The 14250-nt window shown below is 49.3% G+C and overlaps 1 protein-coding gene across 1 annotated transcript in view; it reads left to right on the top strand.

Annotated features, from left to right (window-relative positions):
- Positions 1 to 14250, top strand: part of LOC128405689 (protein unc-13 homolog A) — a 124073-nt gene that overhangs the window by 18291 nt on the left and 91532 nt on the right. Inside the window, exons 4-9 of the mRNA XM_053372559.1 lie at positions 270 to 387; positions 1397 to 1520; positions 2398 to 2471; positions 4202 to 4235; positions 7396 to 7431; positions 9252 to 9462. Of these exons, the coding sequence (XP_053228534.1) occupies positions 270 to 387; positions 1397 to 1520; positions 2398 to 2471; positions 4202 to 4235; positions 7396 to 7431; positions 9252 to 9462 (597 nt within the window). The remainder of the gene's footprint in view (positions 1 to 269; positions 388 to 1396; positions 1521 to 2397; positions 2472 to 4201; positions 4236 to 7395; positions 7432 to 9251; positions 9463 to 14250) is intronic.

Below are 14250 nucleotides of genomic sequence, written 5' to 3'. Positions count from 1 at the left end.
GCAACATGTGCAAATGGCTTGAGATACCTATTAGGTCCATCAATTACCATATAGCATTCAACACAAAAAACCAGCGGCAATTTGTTCTTGACAAAGGACAGCTGGACATAGAAAGGGCCCCATTACCTTCAGGAGATGAGGGCCTCACCAAACCTAAATCTGGCCCTGGAGAGGAGGTCAGGAAACCAGGGGCTTGTCCATATATTCTTAAGGTATTGGCTGTTCCTGAGAACGGGTGCCGCGCGATTAAAACTCCGTTTTTCTTGCAGCGAAATCAACCGCCTGGACCTCGGGCTGACAGTGGAAGTGTGGAACAAGGGTCTAATCTGGGACACGATGGTGGGGACTGTGTGGATTCCGCTAAGCACGATCCGGCAATCCAACGAGGTGTGTGGAAAGTGTGGGAATGTCAAGGGAGTCAGGAGAGGATATACTGTTTATTAATATCTTTCCTAGCTTGCGCTAGCAAGTTCCTTTACTTAGCAGAGTTTACATTCCCCTTTTAAACACACAGCGGATAACTGGTTGCAGGCTCGTGTGAGCCTCTCGCTATTAGGTTCCTGGTAAGTTCCCTTATGGGACGTGGGTGGCGCTGTGGGTTAAACCACTGAGCCTAGGACTTGCTGATCAGAAGGTTGGCGGTTCGAATCCCCACAATGAGCTCCCGTTGCTCGGTCCCTGCTCCTGCCAACCTAGCAGTTCGAAAGCACCTCAAAGTGCAAGTAGATAAATAGGTACCGCTCCGGCGGGACGGTAAACTGCGTTTCCGTGTGCTGCTCTGGTTCACCAGAAGTGGCTTAGCCCTGCTGGCCACATGACCCGGAAGCTGTACGCCGGCTCCCTCGGCCAATAAAGCGAGATGAATGCCGCAACCCCAGAGTCGGTCACGACTGGACCTAATGGTCAGGGGTCCCTTTACCTTTACCTTTAAGTTCCCTTGTATCCCTCTTAAAAGAATAAACACGCCACAATCTTGTGTAAAGTATTATAAAAGAAGTTTACTCACATCATCAGTTCACAGTTGGATCCCTGAAGGCAGAATTGGTTACAAAGTATATACATGTGGATCTATCCAGTGTCCTCTGTTAGCTAAAAGCCAAAAGCAGAACAATTCTAGCTTAAAAGCTGCTCCGACGACAGAGGAAGTCAAAGAGAGAGAGATGGCTGTGTCCTCTTGTTACCTGGACAGGTAAGGCCACACCCACCTCTAGTCACATGCAAAGGAAGGATGTCCCAGCCAGGAGGAAACAGGAAGTTTTCGACTGGCTGGACCAAACATTCCCCTGCATGGCCACTCTAGGAAAACAAGGAATGTTGTACTTGACTGCTACTTACGTATCACATCCCACATTTTGCAATGGCTGGGCTAAATCCAAACCTCTTTCTTCCATCCCAGGAGGGGCCCGGGGAATGGCTGACTCTCGACTCCCATGTCATCATGACGGACAATGAGATCTCTGGGACCAAGGACCCAACTTTCCACCGCATCCTTTTGGACACTCGCTTTGAACTCCCACTTGGTAGGGAAGGAAGGATGGATTGGGTTGTAAAGTGGTGTGTGTGTGTGTGTGTGTGTGTGTGTGTGTGTGTGTGTGTGTGTGTCCCAATTACAGTGGTACCTTAGTTCTCAAACTTAGTCCGTTCCAAAACCAAAACGTTCCAAAACCGAGGCACACTTTCCCATAGAAAGTCATGCAAAACAGATTAATCCATTCCAGACTTTTAAAAACAACCCCTAAAACAGCTAATTAACATGGATTTTACTATCTAGTGAGACCATTGATACATAAAACAGTATACTGCAGTCACACAATCAATCCATCAGTAGCTGAACCGGGTTCCACACAGTCACAAAAACAAAACGAAAAAGAGCCACAAAAACAAAAACGCAAAATAAACAGCCAAAACAGGCAGACCTCAGCATAACACTCAAAACGGAGCACGTTCGGCTTCTGAAAAAAGTTTGCAAACCAAAACACTTCCTTCCGGGTTTGCAGTGTTTGGGTTCCAAGTTATTTGAGTCCCAAGGTGTTTGAGAACCAAGGGACCACTGTATTAGGGGTCTGCACGGCTTAGATAGAGGTCATGCAAAGTTTGGGTTAGCCACTGTGGGATAGCTCAGTCGGTTGAGCATGAGGCTCTAAACCTTAGGGTCGCGAGTTCAAGTCCCACCATGGGCAAAAGTTTCCTGCAAAAGCAGTGGGTTGGGCTGGACGAACCTAACAGTCCCATTCAACTCTGATTCTAAGAGGTTACTGGGATCGATGGGGCTGTTTGGCTGATCCAGCAGCCCTCTTCTTATGTTCTATATATGGTCCAGTCCAGGAAAGGATTGTACCAATTGCATTTTTTCTTTTTTAATTCCATCAACTGATTTTGCCCCTCTTTCCTGTGCAGATATACCTGAGGAGGAAGCGCGCTACTGGGTCAAAGAGCTTGAGAGGCTCAATGCGATGCGAGATCAGGATGATGTAAGTATCTAAGAGGGTGTGTGTGTGTGTGTGTTTCCCTACTCAGACTAGACCCATTGAAATGAAGAGATCTAAGTTAGCCATATGGGACGCGGGTGGCGCTGTGGGTTAAACCACAGAGCCTAGGGCTTGCCGATCAGAAGGTCGGCGGTTCGAATCCCTGTAATGGTGGAGTGAGCTCCTGTTGCTCGGTCCCTGCTCCTGCCCACCTAGCAGTTCAAAAGCATGTCAACGTGCAAGTAGATCAATAGGTACCGCTCCGGCGGGAAGATTAATGGCGTTTCCGTGCGCTGCTCTGGTTCGCCAGAAGCGGCTTAGTCCTGCTGGCCACATGACCCGGAAGCTGTACACCGGCTCCCTTGGCCAATAAAGCGGGATGAGCGCCGCAACCCCAGAGTCAGTCACGACTGGACCTAATGGTCAGGGGTCCCTTTACCTTTAAGTAAGCCATGCCCATTGATTTCAATGGGCATGCCTTGTTTGTCTGAATAGGGGTAATGTTGGAGCCAACCAATAGATTCAGAGGGTTAGTCTCCAACTATTTCCTGCTCAGACTAGAGCCAGGCTAGATCTAGTAAAGGTAAAGAGACCCCTGACCATTAGGTCCAGTCGTAACCGACTCTGGGGTTGAGGCCCTCATCTCGCTTTACTGGCCGAACGAGGCGGCGTACAGCTTCCGGGTTGTGTGGCCAGCAGGACTAAGCCGCTTCTGGTGAACCAGAGCAGTGCACAGAAACGCCGTTTACCTTCCTGCCGGAGTGGTACCTATTTATCTACTTGCACTTTGAGGTGCTTTCGAACTGCTAGGTGGGCAGGAGCAGGGACCGAGCAATGGGAGCTCACCCCGTCATTGCGGGGATTCGAACCGCCGACCTTCTGATCGGCAAGTCCTAGGCTCTGTGGTTTAGACCACAGCACCACCCACGTCCCTAATGTAGTTTAGTCCCCAGTTAAAATGAAGAAACACAAAAACCTGGACGATTTCTAATGCAGGCTGATTGGAAATCTAAATATGAGCAACTGCATGAACCATGTTGCATTTTAATGACATATTGTTATTTTTATTAGATGTTTTGTGATCGCATTTTCTTTAATACAGTGGTACCTTGGTTCTCAAATTTAATCTGTTCTGGAAGTCTGTTCCAAAACCAACGTGTTCCAAAACCAAGGCTCACTTTCCCATAGAAAGGAATGCAAAATGGATTAATCTGTTCCAGACTTTCAAAAACAACTCCTAAAACAGCAATTTTACATGAATTTTACTATCTAACGAGACCGTTGATGCATAAAACGAAAGCAACAGACAATGTACTGCAGTTGCGCAATCGTTCCATCAGTAGCTTCACTGGGTTCCACACCGTCACAAAAAGCCAAAAAGCTGCAAAAACGAAAACGCAAAATAAATAGCAAAAACAGACCTCAGCGTAATGCTCAAAATGGACCTGTGGCACTCAAATCGTCAGCATAACACTCAAAACGGAGCACGCTCGGCTTCCGAAAAAAGTTTGCAAACCAGAACACTTCCTTCCGGGTTTGCATTGTTTGGGTTCCAAGTTGTTTGAGTCCCAAGAGGTTTGAGAACCAAGGTACCACTGTAACTGTAAAGTATTTTTTAAAAGGTATTTTAAGTTATTCTCAGATAGACACTGACTCTTCCCCTTCCCTCTTCTCTCCATCTGCTGCCCCTCTCTAAATCTTGGGGCTCCTGTTCTCGTTCTTGGGGGAAACAGGAGAAGCCGCTGCCCGTACCTGGATCTCAGTGCTGTAAGTGTTTGCCTCGCTTGTGAATTTTAGGGAATTCGATCTCACTTCCCCCATGCCCCAAGTAGGTCCTGTCCCTCTGTGACCTGCTGGACTCCAGGTCCCAGCATCCTTGCTGGTGGCTGCAATGGTTTCTGGGAGTTGGAGTCTAACAAGACACGTTCTGCACCCCTGACTCAGGGTATACAGTATCTGTGAAGGTCTTTCCATGACCCTCCATCTCTGGTTTGGAAGGTACCTCGTTCGGAGGGCTTGGCCACCCAAAAGGGGGTCACCTGGCTGGCAGAAGTCCCCCCCTTGCTTCTTGACCCTCCCCTCTATGTCTCCCTTATCCCCATTTGTCCCCCCTCCCTACTTTGTCTCTCTCCCACCCCACTTTTAAGTCTCAGGAAAGTCTCGAGTTTGGGAGCAAAGTACCGTATTTTTCGCTCTATAGGACACACTTTCCCCCCTCCAAAAATGAAGGGGAAATGTGTGTGCATCCTATGGAGCGAATGCAGGCTCCTTGGCTTCAGCGATAGCAATACAAAGCCTCCAAAGCGCAGAGGGAGAGCTCCGCCCGCGCTCCGGAGGCTTCGCGTTGCTTTCGCTGAAGCCCCCGGAGCGCAGGGAACTCCCGCTGCTCTCTAGGCTTCACTTCGCTGGAGAGGCACTGCACAGTTTTCTCTCTCTGCGCAGCACTCCTTCAGCGAAGCGGGAGGAGAAATGGAAGGGGGTCTGTTTCTCCTCCCGCTTTGCTGAAGTGGCGCTGCGCAGAGAGGGGGAGAATTTCCCCCCCTGTTCTCCCCCTCCTATGGTCCGGTGCGTCCTATAGAGTGAAAAATACGGTGCCTGGGCTAGGAACTGCTGTTCGGAGATCTGTTCTAGGAAAATCCTTGGGCTCGCTTGTGTTATGGAAAAATCTAGGTGCGAGGCTGCTCAGTCACCCATCTCATCAGGCAGTGCCCTACGGAATAAGGGAAGGAGTCCAGCCGCCAACCAGGGCAAATAGCTATAGACCAAAGTTTATTGCGCAACAGGTTCAAAGAGGAATTTTGAACCCTGAGGATGGGGTGACGATGACTTTTAAAACTTTCCCATCATATATCAGAATACAGTTCGTACAGCATCACTGCTGCATCACTAACATGTCACAAAAGGGGAGGGGTAGACATGGGACGCGGGTGGTGCTGTGGGTTAACCACAGAGCCTAGGACTTGCCAATCAGAAGGTCGGCGGTTCGAATCCCCGCAATGACGGGGTGAGCTCCCGTTGCTCGGTCCCTGCTCCTGCCAACCTAGCAGTTCGAAAGCACCTCAAAGTGCAAGTAGATAAATAGGTACCATTCCGGCGGGAAAGTAAACGGCGTTTCCATGCGCTGCTCTGGTTCACCAGAAGCGGCTTAGCCCTGCTGGCCACATGACCCGGAAGCTGTATGCTGGCTCCCTCAGCCAATAAAGCGAGATGAGCGCCACAACCCCAGAGTCGGCCACGACTGGACCTAATGGTCAGGGGTCCCTTTACCTTTACCTTTAGACAGGGGTTACACTAGTTTAACCTTGGCAAACGTGTCCAGACAAGTCCTTGGTCCAAGATTAGCATAAGCAGACATGGCAGGGCAAGACCCAGGTATAAGATGAGCATAGGCAAACACCTCTGAAGTCCCAACACCCAAAGTACAATAGAACTTCCTTTGCATGTCTGGCCCCTTGGCAAGTCTGGTGATGGGATTAGGCTTTTCTTGGCCAACAATCAGCTCAGCAATTGTCACCTCTGGCAACTTCCTGGAGTCCTTTTTCAAGGGGGAAATAGCTTTGGAATGGAGGAAACTGGCAAAGGAGTTGATTTTGTATTATTTTTAAAGCTAGGTAACTTCCCTGAGCTGTGAAGTTGAAAGGATACATTCAGGTATAATATTTGTAATTTCTGTAACACTTGGATTACCAAACAAAGACACCAGCCAGGAATAGAGGAGCAAAAGAAGCAGCCACCAGGCCTGTTCTTTATTTTTAAGGACTGTTGCAGCAGGACTTCCACCTGTGGGAATGTTCAGGGATGCAGGAGAGGATATATTGTCTGATTATATCCTTATCCAACTTGTGTTAACAAGTCCCCCAATTTCAGCAGAGTAAAACATTCCCCTTTATTTTAAGTTTGCAACGGCAGCGTTTGCCAAGGCTCGCTTAAGCCTCTCTAATAAATATTCTGGTAATTTCCTCTTATTCCCTCATAAAACAGAAGAGACGACACAGTCTTTTACAAAAGTACAAAAAGGAGTTTACTCACATTCTGTTCACAATCAGATCCCAGAAGGCAGACTTAAGCTTAATGAAGTAATGTACATTTGGAATCTATCTTATAAGAAAACAGACCTCTCTGGGCTGGGAGTCAAGAGGGCATCTTTCACTCAGTAGATGTTGCTTTGAAGAAGATGAAGAGGAGGAAGAGAGAGATGGCTGCCCTGCCCTGTGCTTTTATCATTACCTGCACAGGTGAGGCCACATCCACCTCTAGTCACATGTGGAGGAAGTCTGTCCCAGCCCAGAAGGACAAACATCCCTCCCCATGTCAAAACATGTTCACTCTAGGAATGTTGTACATGACTGCTCTTGTGTTTCACATCCCACACCACACACCACATGGAAGAAGCAGGAAGCAGCCCAGAACAAAAGATTGCTCCCATTTTTTATCAGTTTTACAGAGATACCTGTAAGAATTTTAAGGTACTTAGCTATATAATAAATGTTCATAAATGTACCAACCAAGCACGTATGTAGATCAACACAGGAAGACCGACCTGAAACAGTTTTGACTCCCAAACTGACCAAATGTATTCTCTGCGAGGAGGGAGGGAGGTGAGGGAACCTAACCCATTGTCTCAGGAATTCGGGTAATCACCATCTCAAAGGAATGGCCAGTCTACCAGGAAAGGCAATCAGATTAAGGCATTATCAGATAACCTGCCCGACAGGAGATAAACAACGCACTCAGATTTCTGTTGTAGACCGCCTTTCTGTTTCCTAGATATGTTGCTTGTGTAATGTCCTCAAGGAAGGATTTAAATTCTTCTGGAATGGTCCAGTTACCTCTTCCCTTGGGGGCGAAAAAAGTTACTGGCTTTATTTAGACTTGGCCTGTCTCTTAAAGGGACACGTCTTCTTGGTCTTTATTTTTTTTTTCATAGGCAACTGGAATTATTTTGGCTGGGGAGATCAACAAAGTAAGTATATGACCCGCCCCCAATTCTAGACCTCCGTACCCCCAATTTCTACCCATTTCGCTATGCAGGCCTCTTCAAACACAGCCGCTCTGGGCGGCTCCCAACAGAATATTAAAAACATCACACATTAAAAAACTTCCCTAAACAGGGCTGCCTTCAGACATCTTCTAAAAGTCAGATTGTTATGTACGGAAGTTCTCACCCTGGGCCAGCAGGGGGATACTGTAGATAGTTATGCAAATGAAGGATCGAAAGTGACGTTCAGTGATTGGATAGTTTGTATGCAAATGAAGGATCGAAAGTGACGTTCAGTGATTGGATAGTTTTAGAAAGTTGTTACAGTAACAAAGTACTGGAGCTCTATATAAGCAGGCTGACTGAGCTCCTCAGTTCAGTTCAGTTCTGGCCTCTGGATAAAGAAGAGCTGTTTGAAGAATCGCTGTGTCGTCTGATATGTTCGCCCACAACTTAACACAGATAGTTGTTTATTTCCTTCATTGGCTCCCAGGACGTTTCCGAGCACAATTCAAAGGGTTGGTGCTGACCTTGAAAGCCCTAAACGGCCCAGTAGACCTGAAGGAGCGTCTCCACCCAGGACACCTGGGTCCATCTCCCGAGGGCCTTCTGGGGGTTCCCTCCCTGTGAGAAGTGAGGTTGCAGAGAACCAGGCAGAGGGCCTTCTCGGTGGTGGCGCCCTCCTGTCAGATGTCAGGGAAATAAAGAACTATCTGACTTTTAGAAGACGTCTCAAAGCAGCCCTGTTTAGAGAAGTTTTTAGTATTCGATGTTTTTAATCTTCTGTTGGGAGTCACCCAGAGTGGCTGGGGAAACCCGGCCAGATGGGCAGGGTATAAATATTATTATATTATTATTATTATTAAGCAGATTGCAGATCGTTTTTTACCTCCCCAGAGCAGTGTGGGTTCGCCTTCCCCCCATAATCAGGAAACTCCAGTTCCTTCTCATGTCTTATCTCCCTGTGACTAGTCTTCCTCTCACTTCTCCATCCTCCTGGTAGCTAAAACGCAGCGCGCTCGTCCCCTGCCGAGGGTGCTGCAAACAAATTTGCGGACCGGCGTTGTAGGGCGGGTTGGACTAGATGCCCTTCGGGTCCCTTCCAACTTTTGCTTTTGGAGAAAAGGCCTCCAATTCTCTGGGTTTCCGCATCGCTCCATCCACCTCTCTCAGTGTCCTCCCTCGTTCTCTTCTGCCATCGACCAGTACTGTTGTTCTCCCCGAATCCCATCCCGCCCCCCAGTCGAGACATTTCCCCCCTTCCTGAATCCTGACCTCCCCTCTCTAATGTCCCCGGGAAAACAAAAAAACAAGGAAACACATATATGCAAAGATGTGCGTTTGCACGCACCCTAGAGCTCCAGGCCTGAACACAAAGATGGCCACCCTTTGTTATGAGAACGGGCCTTTTCCTAACTTGCGAAATTGGGTGGTCCTCCTCCTCTCCAGAGAGACGCGGGTGGTGCTGTGGGTTAAACCACAGAGCCTAGGGCTTGCCGATCAGAAGGTCGGCGGTTCGAATCCCCGCCACGGGGTGAACTCCCGTTGCTCGGTCCCTGCTCCTGCCAACCTATAAAGCACACCAGTGCAGGTAGATAAATAGGTACCACTGTGGCGGGAAGGTAAACGGCGTTTCCGTGCGCTGCTCTGGTCACCAGAAGCGGCTTAGTCCTGCTGGCCACATGACCCGGAAGCTGTACGCCGGCTCCCTCGGCCAGTAAAGCGAGATGAGCACCGCAACCCCAGAGTTGTCCACGACTGGACCTAATGGTCAGGGGTCCCTTTACCTTTACCTTCTTCTGCAGATGATGACCCAGACAGCACCATGGATGACCGCGACAGCGACTACCGCAGCGAGACCAGCAACAGCATCCCGCCTCCTTTTTACACCACCTCCCAGCCCAACGCTTCGGTCCACCAATACCCCATGAGGCACCAGGAGAGAGCGACCAGGGACTCTTACGCTGGCTCCATGCAGAGCTACGATATGGACTACTCTGACCATCGGCCCATGAGGTAGACCGGACGGAAGCCGGGGACCTTCCTGGGGAAAGGCACGAGAAGCCTCCGTGGGGCAGAGGTGGGGTGGGGTGGGCCTGATTCCAGCTGGGGAGCTTTGGCCAGAAGCGGGCACCAGGTTGTTGGAAGGGTACCAGAAGTCAGGTTGGACTAGATCGGACCAAAGGTTGATTGAGCCCAGCGCTCTGTTTTAGGATGCAGGCAGATGGGCCCGCCACCAGAACAGAACCAAGCCTACGAAGAATGCTGCTATTTCTTCTTCCATGGTGATCCTTCTTCTTCTTCCTCTTCCTCTTTTTCCTCTTCTTCCTCTTCTTCCTCCTCCTCCTCTTCTTCTTTTTCCTCCTCCTCTTCCTCTTCTTCTTCCTCCTCCTCCTCCTATTCTTCTTCTTCTTCCTCTTCGGCAATCCCTCATAGCCGAGTAAGATTGTCTTCCATAAACACGGTTTTAACAATGAGTCCGTAAGCGATTGTGGAGGTCAATTCTGGATCCCCACGTCCTTCCACAGTGGGGACATTGGTTTCCAGGCGGGAGTTGATCCTGGTGAGGGTTTGCCAAGCGTGCCTTCCTCTTAGCACGTTTCTCCCTTGCGTCCTGAGTTCGAGTGTCTTCAAAGCCTACTGGACGGACTTTTTATTTTATTTTGTTTCAACTATGGCAGACCTACCTGTAACTTCAAAGCCCATGACACCTTAAGCCCGTAATAAAAAGGTAAAGGTGCCCCAGACCGTTAGGAGAGATTCAGGAGGGACAAAAGGAAATCCTTCTCTACGCGGAACAGAGTTCACCTGCGGAACTCACTGCCACGGGAAGAGGCCATCGTTGGCTTTTTGCCACGGTGCTGATCCCTCCGCTGTTGGATGGGAGTAAATGCCCCCCGAATATCAGCTGTTGGGAATCACAAGTGGGGGACGGTGGGCTTTCGCTCTCAGCTCCTGCTTGTGGGCACCTGGTTGGCCACCGCAAGACTAGATGGGCCTTTGCAGGTTCTTTTCTGAGGTTCTTATAAGGCGACCCATGGCTACCAGTTCTAATGGCTGCGCAGGGTTCCCAGTAGTCGACCCACGGATATGAGTTTCTGGGAACCCCAAGCGGAAAAGTTTGGATCAGATCGTACAGGTTCAAAATCCCATTGGCCACCAGAACCCTGGGCTGGATAAATCTTTGGTCCAATCGCAGCGGGGTCTCTTCCAACAGCCTTATGTCCAGGCAGATTTCGTCATGATTGTAGGGGGGGTTAGATCTGAAGATCCTTTGGGTCGTTTCCTACGATGCTAAGACTATTCGGGGGGGGGGGTTGGGGGGAAGACTGTGGTTCAGGTGTAAGCTCAGCACCCGCCATCCCTCAAAACGTCACCAAACCGACCTCGCAAGCGCGCTATTAACAACTCTACCGTTCTGCGATTCTATTGGCCGCCTGAGATTCTTGCCTTGCGGCGGGTTGGACTAGATGACCCCAGGGCCCCTCTCCAAGTCGATGAATGTGTGTGCCTTTCCCTATGCCTCTTCCCTCTCCCCCCCCCCCACTCTGGAAGCAGAAATGGTCTTTGAACGTGACAGGGGAAGGTGGTCTTCTCTCTCTCTCTGACTTGCCAAATGCTGACCCTCTTCCTCTTCCCTGATCCTCCGGCAGACGCTACGGTAGCGTAGACTCTGCCGCAAACGGACACAGCGACGCTGAGTCTGCTTCCGGCTCGAGCAGACACACGAGTCGCCAGCCCTCCCTGGAGAGCAGGCGCACCCTAGACCTATCGGATAGGTGGGTCTCTCTCTGTCTCTCTCTCTCTCTCTATGTCTCTCGAAGTGTGCCTTTATTATTTTCGCAGAGTAACGTGGTTCTTTGGCGTTCTGCACCCTGGGTTAGGCTGGTAGCATCCTTCCAGCTGTGGCCGACTCGACCCACCTCTGGGGAAGGGAGTTGGGTGGGTTGGTGGAGATGGTCAAAGGCGCCTGATGAGGAACGGTTGAAGGAGCTGGGGATGTTTAGCTTGGGAAAGAGGAGATAGGAGAGTCATCTTCACATATCTCTGTCCCATGGAAGATGGAGCAAGCTTGTTTCTTCCCACTTCGGGAGGGTAGGACTTGAACCTGTGGCTTCAAGCGACGAGGGAGGAGATCCAGACGAAAACGTCAGGAGGAACTGTACGACAACAAGAGATGTTCGGCAGTGAGATGGAAGGGGAATATCCTTCCTTAGAGATTTTTAAACAGAGGGTGGATGGTCAGGGATGCTTTAGCTGAAATTCCTGCATTTTGAGGGGGTTGGAGGAGATGAGTTTCTCCTGTGCTACAAAGCCTAGGGATTTGTAGTGGCCCTTTCCGCTTTGGAAACGGAACCCAGGCTGTTCCTTTTCCCTTTTTAAAAGGGAAATGGCCTTATTCCAAATAGGATTCCTCGCAAGACGTAGTTGACAGCTATGGCTGTCCGGAACTCCAAAACCCCGGGGAGAAACTGGGCTGGAGAGAACATCTTCCCCAACTTTTTCTCTCTGCCTCACCGTCCTCAAGGGAGCTTGTCCATTTCCAAAAATCCCAAAGTCCCTGGAGGTATCTGTGGGGTGGGCACCCTAAGCCCCCACCCAAGCCAGAGCTGGAGGCATGGTTTCAGTCTAATCCAGGAGTGTCCCCCACCGTATCCTGTCTGCATGTGCTTTCCCGTAGAACTCTGCGCTTGCTCAGAGGTGTTCTGGTGGTGACTGGTAGCTGTCGTGGGGGTTGCCGAAGGCCTTTCGTCTTCCACCCACTGTGAAACATTGTGGCCCCCTCCTCCCCCCGCCTTCTGTGTGCTTCCTAGCCCTGGTCTCTATGTTTCTTCCGCAATAAGTTGTGTCCGGAAGCGATGTCAAAGCAGTTTCGAAGAGGGATTTGTGTATCAGAAATGAAATACCGTATTTTTCGCTCTATAAGACACACCAGACCACAAGACTCACCTAGTTTTTGGAGGAGGAAAACAAGAAAAGAAATATTCTGAATCTCAGAAGCCAGAACAGCAAGAGAGGGAGCGCTGCGCAGTGAAAGCAACAATCCCTCTTGCTGTTCTGGCTTCTGGGATAGCTGCGCAGCCTGCATTCGCTCCATAAGACGCACACACATTTCCCCTTACTTTTTAGGAGGGGAAAAGTCAGTCTTATAGAGCAAAAAATACGGTAGTTCGGCTAAGTCCCTCCCGCTATGTCCTGAGGCAGTCGGATGGATTACGCCGCTTCAGAACAGACATAGGAGCCAACTCCTAAGGCCTGGAGGGGTCTTCACCCCCCCAAAATTAAATATTTGAGGGGGCTGGCCCCTCCTAAAGTTGATGCACATTGCCATTCGAATGGTGTCATATGATCGATCACAGAGCAGGACTTACTTGCCCCCCCAATATTTTTATTCAAGTTGGCCCCCCTGAGAACGAGGGTGCATGTTAAAAATGGAGCGAGCCCCTTTTTTCCTTGACAGGCTAGCTTTCCATGTGCAGGGAGTTGTCCTTTTATATATAATCATAGCTGTCAATGTTTTCCCTTTTTTAAGGGAAATTCCCTTATTCCGAATAGGATCCCTCGCAAGAAAAGGGGAAAGTTGAGAGCTGTGATAATAATATTAATAATAATGAAAGGACAGGGCGATGTTTGTGGTCCTGATGCTCTGTGTTCCCTGGCTGCTGTCTCTTAATGTGTGTGTGTGTGTGTGTGTTTGTGTGATACATCGCTGGTAACGGCTTGGGTGGGGGGGAAATCTGTGGGGCCAGGAGGAGGTGGCTACAGGGAATGGGGTTTGGGGGGCAATGGGGAGAGGCGGGGATCAGGTCTTGCCATTCAAGACGTCCAACGGCAGCAAAACAGCCCATGGAGGGCGTTCCACAGGGCGGGAGCCACCACCAAGAAGGCCCTCTGCCTGCTTCCCTGTAACCTCACTTCTCGCAGGGAGGGAACCGCCAGAAGGCCCTCGGAGCTGGACCTCAGATGATGGGAATCTGGCAGCTCCATCCCCACATAAGATGGGGTGCTCCCCTCTTATAACAGCGGACCCATTCCTCACAGACGCTCCCTGTTTCCTAAGTGCGTTAACTGGACCTCTGAAATCTGCACAGACACCCAAATTTGTTCTGGGAGCATGTGTTGGTTTTTATAACCCTGGTCGTTTGAAGTGCCTGGTCGTTTAGACAAGAGGCTTAGAAAGCTGAGGCAGTTTTAATCTGTGTTAGTATTTTAACTTCCATGTGTTTTAAAGTACAGTGGTGCCTTTGTTCTCAAACGCCTTTGGTACTCAAACAACTTGGAACCCAAACACTGAAAACCCGGAAGTTAAGTGTTCCAGTTTGTGAACTCTTTTCGGAAGCCGAACATGTTCTGTTTTGAGTGTTACGCTTCCGATTTGAGTGTGACGCTGAGGTCTGTCTGTTTTTGCTTTCTATTTTGCGTTTTTGTGGCTTTTTTTGTTTTTGTGACTGTGTGGAACTCAGTTCAGCTACTGATGGATGGATAGATGGATTGATTATGTGACTGCAGTACATTGTTTATTGCTTTCATTTTATGGATCGATGGCTAAAATGAAATCAGGAGTCAGAAATCAGGAAGACCAAAATTTTAACAAGGAGTGGGGGGAAATGATAACTTAAAGACCTCTGTAAACGGTTAAAATTGTTAGTGGGTTTGGAATAGCACTTGTAGTTTAAGGCTGATTCTGGACATAATGGAAGAAGTAATAGGTTTGGATTATTGTAAAAGATGTGGGAGGAAAGGATTAATAATAGGACCCACATAGGGGAGGACACAAGTCCAGGAGATTCCTTCGAATTTCGT

Source organism: Podarcis raffonei, chromosome 18, assembly GCF_027172205.1.
Source record: "Podarcis raffonei isolate rPodRaf1 chromosome 18, rPodRaf1.pri, whole genome shotgun sequence".
NCBI lineage: Eukaryota > Metazoa > Chordata > Lepidosauria > Squamata > Lacertidae > Podarcis > Podarcis raffonei.
Note: the sequence above shows the minus strand (reverse complement) of the source record. Positions and strands in the feature narration are given on the sequence as shown.